Source organism: Gadus morhua, chromosome 11 (assembly GCF_902167405.1).
Source record: "Gadus morhua chromosome 11, gadMor3.0, whole genome shotgun sequence".
Taxonomy (NCBI): domain Eukaryota; kingdom Metazoa; phylum Chordata; class Actinopteri; order Gadiformes; family Gadidae; genus Gadus; species Gadus morhua.
In genome coordinates, this window is record NC_044058.1 from 26,760,609 (window position 1) to 26,773,442 (window position 12,834).

General features: G+C 48.2%; 1 protein-coding gene across 15 annotated transcripts in view; it reads right to left on the reverse strand.

Moving 5' to 3' along the window:
* Positions 1-12,834, reverse strand: part of kcnt1b (potassium sodium-activated channel subfamily T member 1b) — a 67,167-nt gene that overhangs the window by 53,740 nt on the left and 593 nt on the right. For 14 of the 15 annotated variants that reach the window (XM_030369708.1, XM_030369707.1, XM_030369711.1 and 11 more), the window contains exons 1-2: positions 12,804-12,834; positions 4,554-4,592 (exon numbers count right to left, since the gene is read on the reverse strand). The exon at positions 12,804-12,834 is cut by the window's right edge. In XM_030369708.1, the coding sequence (XP_030225568.1) occupies positions 4,554-4,592; positions 12,804-12,834 (70 nt within the window). Of the gene's footprint in view, positions 1-4,553; positions 4,593-6,939; positions 7,702-12,803 lie in introns of those variants that run through there. The other variant, XM_030369720.1, reaches the window with a different exon arrangement.

Genomic DNA, 12,834 nt, shown 5'->3' on the forward strand with positions numbered 1-12,834 from the left:
TCGTTCTCTAACAATTCGTTCGGTATAAACGGCGGAACACCTGACACGGTGATCCGCGTGGAGGGAACCGACAGCGGGGAGACCTGCACGAATAGGTCCCTAATAAACACGCCACTCTCTACCAGCTGATACACGAGGGGCTCTTCTTTCAGGAACACAACCACTGCTTTATTCATTCTCGATGCAAAAGATAATTTAACATGACCTACCTGCTCACCGACAGCCAACAGAACTTCCTCCACAGTAACGCTACTATCCGGCGGGACTATCCTAACTCCCTGCCGAATAGACGGAGGTGGCGTCTCGGGGGACGCCATTCCTCCCGAAAACCTCCCGACACAACCACTGATCACTCGCCAACACAGTAAAGATATTGATAAATCTTACCTGATCATGCACATAGAACAGACGGAGAAACCAGGGAAAACCGTGAAAAAGGGACAGCAAACAATTCAAAACTCCGCGCCACTCGCACCCCCACCACCGCCGCTCACACTCACACCGGAAACGGAAGAGGAGAGGAGTGGAGAGAGGAGAGGAGGGGGAGGAGGGGGAGGAGAGGAGGGGGAGGAAAGGAGAGGAGAGGAGAGTGAAGAGAGGAGAGGAGAGGAGAGGAGAGGAGAGGAGAAGGGAGGAGAGGGGGGAGAAGAGAGGAGAGGAGGGGGAGAGGGGAGGAGAGGAGAGTGGAGAGAGGAGAGGAGGGGAGTGGAGAGAGTAGAGGGGGGAGGAGAGGAGAGAGAGGAGAGGAGTGGCGGGGGAGAGGGGAGGAGAGAAAGGAGAGGGGAGAGAGGAGAGGAGGGGGAGGAGGGGGAGGAGAGTAGAGAGAGGAGAGAGAGGAGAGAGGAGAGGAAGGGAGAGGAAAGGAGAGAGGGGAGGAGAGGAGAAGAGAGAGGAGTGGAGGAGAAGAAAGGAGAGGAGAGGGGAGGTGAGGATATAGTGGTGCGGGCGGTAGGAGAGGGATTAGGGTTACAGAGGAACAGAGCAATAATAATAAGCCTCAAGCCTTTCCCTAAGGGTGCAGTTAAAAAATAGATGGAGACAAAGAAAAATGAGCAGAGAGAGAGCAAGACAGAGAGAGAGAGAGTGAGAGAGAGAGTGAGGGAGAGAGTGAGGGAGAGAGCGAGAGAGAGAGTGAGGGAGAGAGTGAGGGAGAGAGCGGGAGAGAGAGTGAGGGAGAGAGTGAGGGAGAGAGCGAGAGAGAGAGCGTGCGAGAGAGAGAGAGAGAGAGAGAGCGAGAGAGAGCATGAGAGAGTGAGAGTTAGAGTGTGAAAGAGAAAAAGAGAGAGAGCAGGGGAGAGAGAGACATAGTTACTATAACCTTATCTACCCTATTCATCATCATCAATGCACCATCAATGCATCAATTGAGGTACATTCTTCCACATGTTAGGCCCCGTCCACAAAAAGCCAAGCGAAACCGGGTAGATCTGTAGAAACGCTGTAGTACACATTCCAGGCCCATAAGGGGCGCTGCTTCTGCTAAAGAAATCCTTGTCGTTGTGAGTACTGAGACTCTGCGGGCTTAACAGTCATTGGCTAGAGGGTCGAGGGGTGGGGCGATGACGTCATGGTTTACGGTTTCAGTCGGTTTCAGGCGTCCACCCGAATCCAAAACGAAACCGGGTAGATTTGAAACCACCTCCGAGGGTGGTTTCAGAAGTTTGCGGTTTCGGTCAACGGATTCGCCGGCTTCGTGTGGACGGAAGGCCGAACCGTACAAGACCTTTGCGGTTTCGCCATGAAATCGGCTTCGTGTGGACGGGGCCTTCGTCTTGTGTGTGTGTTTTGTGTGTCAGTGTATGTTTGTGTGTCTGTGTATGTATGTGTGTTTCATGCTCGTGTGTGTCTGTGTGTGTGTGTTTGTGTTTTGCGCATGTGTGTGTGTGTCTGTGTTTTGCGCGCGTGTGTGTGTGAGTCTGTGTTTTGCACTTGTGTGTGTGTGTGTGTGTGTGTGTGTTTGGGTCTAGCCCTGCATGATTCTTCAGAACACAACACAGCGTGACACAGTGTGCTGCTGTTGCGTGGGATGGCCATGAGACGCAGAACATAAGCCCTCACACATTGAAACCAGGCAAGTACCCACGACTGCATAAAGTTCCTCAGACAAGACCCAGACGTCTCTGGTTACTCCGGGCACTGCCCTTAATGTACTGTCCATTAACTGTCCATGAACCCTGCAATGTGCAGCCTTGTTCAATCTCATTATGGGAGAGCTGGGGTGGGGATGATGCAAGAGATTTGTTCAAGGGTACATGCGGTAAGTGTGTCATTTAAAAATATCATGTTCAATTTAGGATGCGGTCAAACTTAAACAAGAGAAAAACAGTGGGTTATGTGCTAGACGGGTTGCCAGGGCAACTGGGAATAGACAATACAGCTGCAGCTCAACTCTGAGCAATCAGGTCGATGTACTGGTGTAGACTCGTAGCCTGGTGTGTAGTTCTCCATAAAGTCATAACATACGCTTTGATATGGAGTGTAAGGGTCATCACACGCACATGCACACACACACACACACACACACACACACACACACACACACACACACACACACACACACACACACACACACACACACACACACACACCTACACAGCAGTGTCTGGTCATACAAGAGCTCAACATGATGGTCGTCCCCTATCATTGAATGGTCAGCCTAGATCTGCGAGTGTGTCTCAGTAGCTGGTCCCTCCGACCAGCTCGGCGCTCTGAACATGGTGGATCTCATGTGCAGGCCTGTCACCAAGGCTGGCGGAGACTCCTAGGAATATATCAAGCCCCCAGACCCATTCAAGAGCAGACATTGTGCTGCTCTTCGGGATGTTAAATCCGCCGGTCCAGCCCAGCCGTTTGTTTGGCCTCCCCTCTGCTGTTTACATCACAACACCCCACCCTAAAAGTCGCCGCAGCGGCCTACACAACGGTTGCTCGCTGACATCGTGGAGCACAGATTACCGTACTGTGGTGATCGCAGAGAGGGGCAGTGTGGAGCAGGCTGGCCCTTCCCCGGCGTAGACGGGAACAGAGCCGTGCGTCAGCCTTGAGTGTTTGTACAAAGCTGTACATGCAGTCTGACAGGAGAAGAAGCACACATGTTGGCAGAGCCCTGACGAGGACCGGGAAGACTCTGTGGGTTCAGCTCCACCACTTACTTAGTGTCCCCCCCCCCCAGAGGAACAACTGCTGGGGTCGTCCCTGGAGACCTGGCACCGCTCATAAGCAACCACATGCATGATGCTCTGAGGAGGCCCTTGAGAGGACGTCAGCCTCAATACAGGCACGCACGCAGGCACTTTCGCACTCACACACGCACATACGCACGCACGCACGTATGCACACTTAGCCTCCTTCCCACAGGGCAGCGTGAAGGGTGCAGGGAAACAAAGGCAGTGCGTCAGGGGGGGGACGCCGCGGCCGTCTGCTTTGTTCTGGAGTCACCCGCTGCCAGGAATAACAACGTACTGCGCATCGAGCTGTCTCACGTGGATCAATCACCCTGGTTCCATATTCACGCTCCGCCTTACACCGCGTTCACGTTGTACATGTCCGTCGACGGATGACGGTGGGCGTGTCCGGCGTATGGGTGAGGTGATCTGATTGGCCGACGGATCCTTTGCCGCGTGAAACGTTGAACATTTCTCAACTTTGACGCAGGCGACGGAGCCGACGGAACGGATTGACCCACAATGCACTTCGAGAACGCCCCATGCAAAAGTCAATGAGATCCGTCGACGCACGTGTAGAGTGTGAACGCTTTGTCAGTGATGCAGTTGAGAGGAGATGACGAGATTCTTCAACATCACTCTGACATGATGCGGCAGTGCCTCAGGAGGTAATGCTTGTTGACTTGTAACCCGAAGGTTGCTGGTCCGAGTGTCGAGGTGTCCCTGGGCAAGGCACCTCACCCTAACTGCTCCCGACGAGCTGGCTATCGCCTTGCATTGTTGACACCGCCGTCAGTGTGTGGATGAATTGGTGAATGTCAGGCAATCATTTTAAAAAACTGTTAGTGGCCACTGGTTAGAAAAGCGCAGTATAAATGCAGTTCGTTTACATGATGGTCCAGAACGAGAACTTTTTCACAATTTCCTTTTCTCCCTCATATATCATGTTGACTTCAATATATGACTCTAATGTATGCATTTCCAGTCGTTTACGGGATTGATGTGACATGCTCATTAGGCCGAGGGGAGAACTCAAACGGCGTCAACGCTCCCTGCCTCATCTGTTGTGACACACAGGAGCCCTACAAGGAGACACACTGACACGTTGACACGTGAACCCCTGGAGATGGCTTTTTCTGTTAACTTCATGCAGCAGTGTCACAACAGACATGCCCAACCCTTCACAAGGTAGGCTGCAAGTCACCCCTGTCGTGATTGGATTTGAATTCCTCAACAAGATCACAAATCAGTGAACAAGCAACCCTGATTACAATTACAAACGTGATAACATCGATCAGATGAAAATTTGATTAAATAACGAGTGTGTCAGTGTGCACGGTTTGATTCCCGTTGCCATGCCATGCAAGCATGATGCAGACGGGGACTTACTGGGCGTTGGTGGAGTCCATGCTGTACTCCTCTTGATACCTGTAACAGCACACAGGGGGGCCGAGAGACACACACACACACACACACACACACACACACACACGCACACACACACACACACACACACACACACACACACACACACACACACACACACACACACACACACACACACACAGAGGAGAGAGAGAGAAAGGTAGAGAGAGAGAGAAAGGGGGAGAGAGAGAGAGAGAGAGAGAGAGAGAGAGAGAGAGAGAGAGAGAGAGAGAGAGAGAGAGAGAGAGAGAGAGAGAGAGAGAGAGAGAGAGAGAGAGAGAGAGAGAGAGAGAGAGAGAGACGTAGGGACACAGAGAGACAGAGACAGAGTACACAGGAAAAGAGAGAGAGACAGAGAGAGAGAGAAAGACAGACAGAGACAGACAGACAGACAGACAGACAGACAGACAGACAGACAGACAGACAGACAGACAGACAGACAGACAGACAGACAGACAGAGAGAAACAAAGAGAAAGAGACAGGGGGACACAGAGAGACAGAGACAGAGGGGGGAGGAAGGAGGACAAGATGAGAGGAACAGCTGTGAGGAAGGCCTGCATCACAGAGCACACGTGCCAGGTTATAGTCCCGCCCCTATCACGACACAGAACCAACGGAGCGATGTGAATGCAAACCACAGGGGATCACTGGACACGCCCCCTCTGCTGCGGAACGAGTCGCTGTAATGAGGTCTCACTTCACACTAGAGAGACACTTGAACACTCACGGCTCGAGAAACACACACTGTTTTCATTCCAGTGATTGGAGGAGAAAGGTCTGAGGGAAACATAACGTAACAGAATGATGATGTTTATGAGGATCGATATGGTTGAGTCTGGAATGAATGGACGAGTGTGCTGCTGCTCTCACTGTAGTAGTGCTCTTCAACCGAAAGAGAAGGTGGGAAAATAAGCATGTTTACATCCACACGTTCATTCAGTCAAGAGTAAATAGTTTGGACTGTTGTTAGCATGAAAAGCGGTTGAGATTCAGCCAATCTTTGACGACAAAGACGGATCACGCATCTCGAACAAGCGTCAGATTCAGGACAACATAGACGGACACGAGAGACGACGCGATGCACGAGGACAGAGATCGAATCCATATCCACATCAGAGCACCACCACCGCCGAGACCACAAAGGAACCATCTCCGGGTCTGGAGTCTGAGACCCACTTAAACAGAGATAAACGGGCTAAACGGGATGTGCATTAGGTGCTGGGAGTGGGCTCTGAGGGGCCTGCGGGGGCCTTTGCTGTAGTAAACACATTAGGAAATAAGCTTCTGTGACTCTCCCAAACCACAGACTAAGAGCGGGCAGTCCAGGGGGAACCACAGGTGGCCGGGATGGAGAACTAACCACAAGCCTCCACCAATCACACAGCCATGCCCGAATGCATTGGATTTTAAAGTAATTATTGATTATAGATATATGGGTCTATAAGCATCCAGTCTATTATAGACTTGTGATATGTACTTGTGTTAGAGATGATTCTGTTGATCGAAACCCTCTAAGCCTTCCTAGATGCTTGTTTTTCTAAATCTGACTTTGGTCAGAGCTTTGTGTTTATCATTTGACACATTAAGATCACATTGTTTACCATATACAATCCACAAACACACTGACACACACACACACACACGCCCACGCCCACGCCCACGCCCACGCCCACGCACACACACACACACACACACACACACACACACACAGAAGATAAATCCTTGATGTGGAAAGGAAAGAGGCATAATAAAGTACATAGTACATCCTACCATGCGATTGGCAAAGATTGTGTCTGGTTGTCTGGCAACTCGTTTATAATTATGATGAGCTATAAAGAGGCTATCTTTATGTGTGCAGACATTCAGTATTTACTTCATGTTGATAAGGTGATGTAGGATCATACGTACACACACACACACACACACACACACACACACACACACACACACACACACACACACACAAACACAGACACAAACACAGACCCAAACACACACACACACACACACACACACACACACACACACACACACACACACACACACACACACACACACACACACACACATACACACACACACACACACACAATCACGCACACACACACAAACATACACACGTACACACGCACACCCGTCACACAAACTTCCCATTATCCTCACTACAGGCAGCATGTAAACAACGCATCTGTTGAGACTCGAGGACATCTAAGCAGCAGACAGTCCTATCATCCATGTACTTTGCATCCCTGTGACTATTCCGCATTACTTGTTGTTCCTAAAGAAACAGAGAGAGGGATAGAGAGAGAGATGGAAAGAGAGAGAGCCAGGTAGTAAAATCAGCCTCACCTTCTAACGCTAGACCTTCGACAGCAAACATAGGGTGAGTGGCAGAAAGAGATGGGTCAAACAGGATGGATAAACTCCGCTGCCAGACGAAGACTCAACTTACAGCTCCGCTCGCTGACAACTCTGACCATAAGTCCTTGAGGAGCGAATACATCCAGGTGTCACATGGGTCTGCAGTAGTTTCAAGGCTGGCTGGGATTTGTAGTCTTTTCTCTTTCAAATCCACTTCCTCCTTCCTAAGTCCCCAACCGGGATGCGAACATCTCAACTAGGAACTGCGTTCAGGAATAAAGGCTATCCTTAATCCTCCGAGCATATCAGTAGGAACTTAGTAGGAGCCATAGTGTGATGCTTGACTGGCACAGCATCAGGTGGACTATCAGTAACATCTGTAGCTTACATCAATGGTTTCATTGGACTACAGATATACCTAGACAAGAGACAATAATGATCTGTTCATGAATGATGAATGCGGTTCTCTGAGAGTAAACGGAGTGCACGCTATCACTCATATTCCTTTACCGATGCGGAAGCACTCAGGAAGAGGTGTGTGCTGTAATCATTTGATTGTCTTGTAGAGAAGAGCTTCCTACCCACACTGAGCACTGAATATACGTGCATATCAAATGATATGGTACACAACGGTTATTCAATCTGTCCCAGCTTTCTTTGGAGTAAAGGGAAGAGGAGGACAGGTATCTCTTCATCTACTCAGCCTAACGAGGGGGTGGTTCCACACAGCTTGAGCATCCATTTGTCCCAAACTACCGATGTAACACCCTGCATTGAATCAAAGCTTCTCCCATACAAATCCCAGAGTAATTGCACCGTGAAACCAGGGCGCTATTAATAAACAGGATCACACAAATGAGAAACAAGACGTTCTGAGGCTGGTATGAACAGAGCAGAAGCAAACGCTTTCTGGGTTTGTTGAAGACAGAGCTGATCTCACTGTAGTTACATGAGATTGATCTACCATGTGTACATGTTGATGCCATTTAATGAATATATGGGCTTCGTAACATCATTTTTTCCTACAATAAGTGAATTGAAATGAAGCTTATGGGAAAAAGTGTATGAAGCATGTCCTGCTTGATTGCGCTCATGTATTTCACCTTGGAGAATACCTGGGAGAATTTTGTGCTGTGTCATCAGTTTCCAGTTTCTGAACCCCAAGCTTGGGCACCAGTATGGAAGTGCTTACGAGTGAAATCCCAAAATAATGTATGGAAGGGAAGATGGAGTCAGAGGGAAAAAAAACGTTTTGTAAGAGATAATATTGTCCTCAAAGGAATCTGTGAAGTCGCCCTTGTATTTTATGTAACAGTAGCATCACTGGGGAAACGTTGAACAGGGGACATGGAAATGCTCCCTCTTACATATTCTCCTTTAAACAACATTATTGTAATGATATTATAATCAGGACCTTGTGAATCTCTTCTCAAGGTCTTCCCGTTAGGGCTGTAGGGTGTTCCTCACCTCGGAGCGTCGTGGGGAATCACTTGAGACTAGATGTGTTGTATCAATGACAGGAATAACACTGAGTTATTCATGAAACCATGCTGTCTAGTACACCGGGTCACAGAGTTGTATATAATGTTGTGGTTGTATTGTGTTAGATGCTATGGTTTAGTCGTGCATCGGGCTAATGTGATGGTAATGATGAAGATCAATTTGCTACACAACTTTAAAACCAGGATGAAACAAGGGTGGCCGGTTATTCACATTAAAGCTGCTGCAGGTACGATTCCGTTGCTCGAAAGAGAGCGAGCAGAAAACAGTGGAAGAGAGCAAGTTTTCGAAACTAATCCACAAAGGAATCCCTTCCCACTTTGGTCCCCCCTCCCTATGGAGAGGAGTTTCTCCACCACTTAGAAGTGTTGCATTTCACACAAATCTGATTGACAATCAAATATGATTCCCCGACCAATCACGGAAGAGATGTCCTGATTGGTTAGATTAGCACTGAGTGGTTTATAATCTAAATTGTCAGACACAGAGGCAGGCACAGTAAACTAGAACGAGATATTCTCACAGCACTTTACCCTGAATAATAGCTGACAGGTTGCTAGGCTATTTGTAAAACAATTACACTAAAATAATGGCTCTTAATTCTTACCTACAGCAGCTTTAAGAACATGGCTCGGTAACTCACAGATGACAGGGTGGTGTAATCAATCAGTTGATGTTCCTGATAGCTGTCTCTCACTCCTCTTCCCATCACCTCGCCTACAGATATCTGTCTCTCAGTCCTCTCACTCCTCCCATCACCTCGTCCTCTGATCTGTCTCTCACTCCTCCTCTCATCACCCCCTCCTCTGATCTGTCTCTCACTCCTCCCATCGCCTCATCCTCTGATCTGTCTCTCACTCCTCCCATCGCCTCATCCTCTGATCTGTCTCTCACTCCTCCCATCGCCTCATCCTCTGATATCTGTCTCACTCTTTCTCCCATCACCTCATCCTCTGATATCTGTCTCACTCTTTCTCCCATCACCCCCTCCTCTGATCTGTCTCTCACTCCTTCTCCCATCACCTCTTCCTCTGATAGCTGTCTCTCACTCCTCCCATCACCTCGTCCTCTGATATCTGTCTCACTCTTTCTCCCATCACCCCCTCCTCTGATCTGTCTCACACTCCTCCCATCACCTCATCCTCTGATATCTGTCTCACTCCTTCTCCCATCACCTCGTCCTCTGATATCTGTCTCTCACTCCTCCTCTCATCACCCCCTCCTCTGATCTGTCTCTCACTCCTCCCATCGCCTCATCCTCTGATCTGTCTCTCACTCCTCCCATCGCCTCATCCTCTGATATCTGTCTCACTCCTTCTCCCATCACCTCGTCCTCCGATTCTGTCTCACTCCTTCTCCCATCACCTCTTCCTCTGATACCTGCCTCTCCCGCCTCCAATGATCTCGTCCTGTTATACCTGTCTTTCACTCCTCCTCTCCTAACCTCGGCCTCCTATCCCATTGTCAGCCGGGCAGATGGACACCCTTATTACATTTGATCTCCCATCTAAAGCACTCTGTTCCCAGGCAACATCCGGCCAACCTATCTGTCCTGACAGCCCGGCTGCTCTGCTCCGGGACCGTCGATGGAGATGGAGGAGATAGGTGGAGACAGATGGAGAGGTGGCGTGATGAATAAGGGAACGTTTGGAGGAAGAGAGAGGAGGAGGTGAGACTGATTGTCTAGAGAACACAAATGATGACTGTTTTAGTCTTATGGTGCAAAAACAACCAATGCACCCAAAATCGTATTCCTCAGCTCTGCAGGAGTCTACATCTCCAGGCGACGGCATACGAATCAAAATGGTTCCTACATAAACGCTGGATTATCACAATTATGTGCACCCTTCGGCGTTATGTACACACTTCTACATGCTGGATCCCCACATACACGTATTAATAATGCATGCATAAAAGTGCTAATGATGCAGCTGTAAAATGTAATCAATTTATGTTCCGCGGGCCACGTTGTTCTCTCATTCCTCATCCTAATTACTCGGGAACAACGGATGCAGTGGCGAGAGCCCTTAGGTACGTGGTATGATGAGATGAAGACATATGCGTGTAGTGTCCTCATGTGCCCTTCCAGTCAGTGATCAGTGATAATGTTTTGGCAGCCATAGAGCCGTTCCTCCACCTGCTCAGGATGGCAGAACATCTCATAAAAAACACACCCATAATTCATATGAATATGCTTTTATATCATTACCACATTATTCATATATGAATATATTAAATGCTAAAAGGCAAAAGGTGTAATAACAACAACAGTTACTTTGCGGTAATACATGTCTCCATTAACTGGGATGTTGCTAGAATCACAGCACGACTCACATTGGGGCCTGGTTACCATAACATTTGCAGAGCCTTCCCAGTTGGTTGAGCAAGGCATTAACGCCGCCAGTGTTGGTGGTTCCATTCCCACTTAACCATCCATCCATAGACTGGTAGGGTGTAGAGAGCTATACTATACACCACACGGGCACACAAACGTAGATGCCTCTGCGCGGCTGAATAATATGGGGTACAGGGTTCTGAAGACCATGGCAACAACACGGTGCCCTATTTATAGGTACTCTTATTTTAGAAAAAGGAAGACTGGTGCTTGGCCTCGAAGGCACGTTGGCATTGACAATATGACCACAGCCGCTTCAGATACCAGTAAATAAGAAGGTAAATATTGAATTATACTAGCCTTCTTGATTAAACTACACTAGTCTTGTTGATTCAATTCAACTAGCCTTGGTGCTTAAATTACACTACCCTAGTGGGTTAAACTACGCTAGCCTTGTGGACTAAACTACACTGGCCTTGTGGGATAAACTACGCTAGCCTTGTGGGTGAAATTATGCTATTTACTTCTGAATCAGGACCTAATGTGTGTGTGTGTGTGTGTGTGTGTGTGTGTGTGTGTGTGTGTGTGTGTGTGTGTGTGTGTGTGTGTGTGTGTGTGTGTGTGTGTGTGTGTGTGTGTGTGTGTGTGTGTGTGTGTGTTAGAGCATGCCAAATGCATATTAATGAGAAGCCTTGAAGCAGAACTATTTTTACCCAGTTATGGGATTATTATACTAAAAAAAGAGAACTGGGTATTTACATAACTGTAGGTCAATATATGTCATACTATAGACATATATTGTATGACATATATTTTACATACAAGTTTTACAAATATTAACCATAGGGAACTTTGATATTATAAAATCTCCATTTTCACGTTGAACCTTGTAAGATATAAAAATTATGCTGACCCATAAATTCACAATTGCCTCCTAATTGATTTTAGATTAAATTAATTAATACTTCCTAAGCGTGGATACGATGCATGCTATAAATACTGACACTGCATTGCCGTGTGTTACTTTTTGAAACGGTTCCAAAAGATACCCTGAACCAATATAATTAACCTTTACCAGAATTATTATCACTATAAATGATTAACCTACTTTGACAATCACATCCCAGCCTTTCTCTGGTCCTAACGTCAAATGCATGACTGGTGCATGAAGATGGACACACCTGAGCGGCGGGATGACCACAAATCACACACAGTTTGCATTGCAGACCCTCCAATGAATCGCAGCCATCGACTCCCTCCAGCAGAGCGGCTGAAGCACCACGACCACAAACGCATTCATCTGTAATTACGATGCAGCATCCCCCCCAATGATGTAACAGACGATCACTGCCGTGAATCCCATTGAATGCTCAGTGGGACACACACACACGCACACACGCACGCACGCACACACACACACACACACACACACACACACACACACACACACACACACACACACACACACACACACACACACACACACACACACACACACACACACACACACACACACACACACACACACACACACAGGCATCCTTAACACGCATTGTGAGTATGATGAAAGCGAGGGGCGCTAAATCAGCTGGGAATGAAGCGGGATGATGGGGACACCGGGCTTGGGCACACGGGTTATGTCATTTTACGCTCCGATGAATCAACTTCGATAGCCTACTGACAGTGACACTCGGTGCTTTATACATGATGATGGTCACGGTGCTGATGAGGACGAGGATGATGATGATAATGATGGATATGATGATGAGACAGTATCATATTAAAAAGCAAGACTATAGCGTGGATGATCCATCAACCGAGTTGTTGTGGAGACTTTAGGGCCACATGCATGCGCTGCGGCACCGCTGACGTTACGCGGACGAGGCTGCTGCTGCTGCAGGTTTGCAGCCCGACTGCCTTGCGATGCATGCTTCTCGATGCAGTCGGGCAACAGGTTTGCAGCCCGACTGCATCGAGAAGCATGCATGTCTCCGTGCAGGATCTGCGGTGGCCGTACCTCTGGCCCGTATCGCTCCCGAAGGAACCCA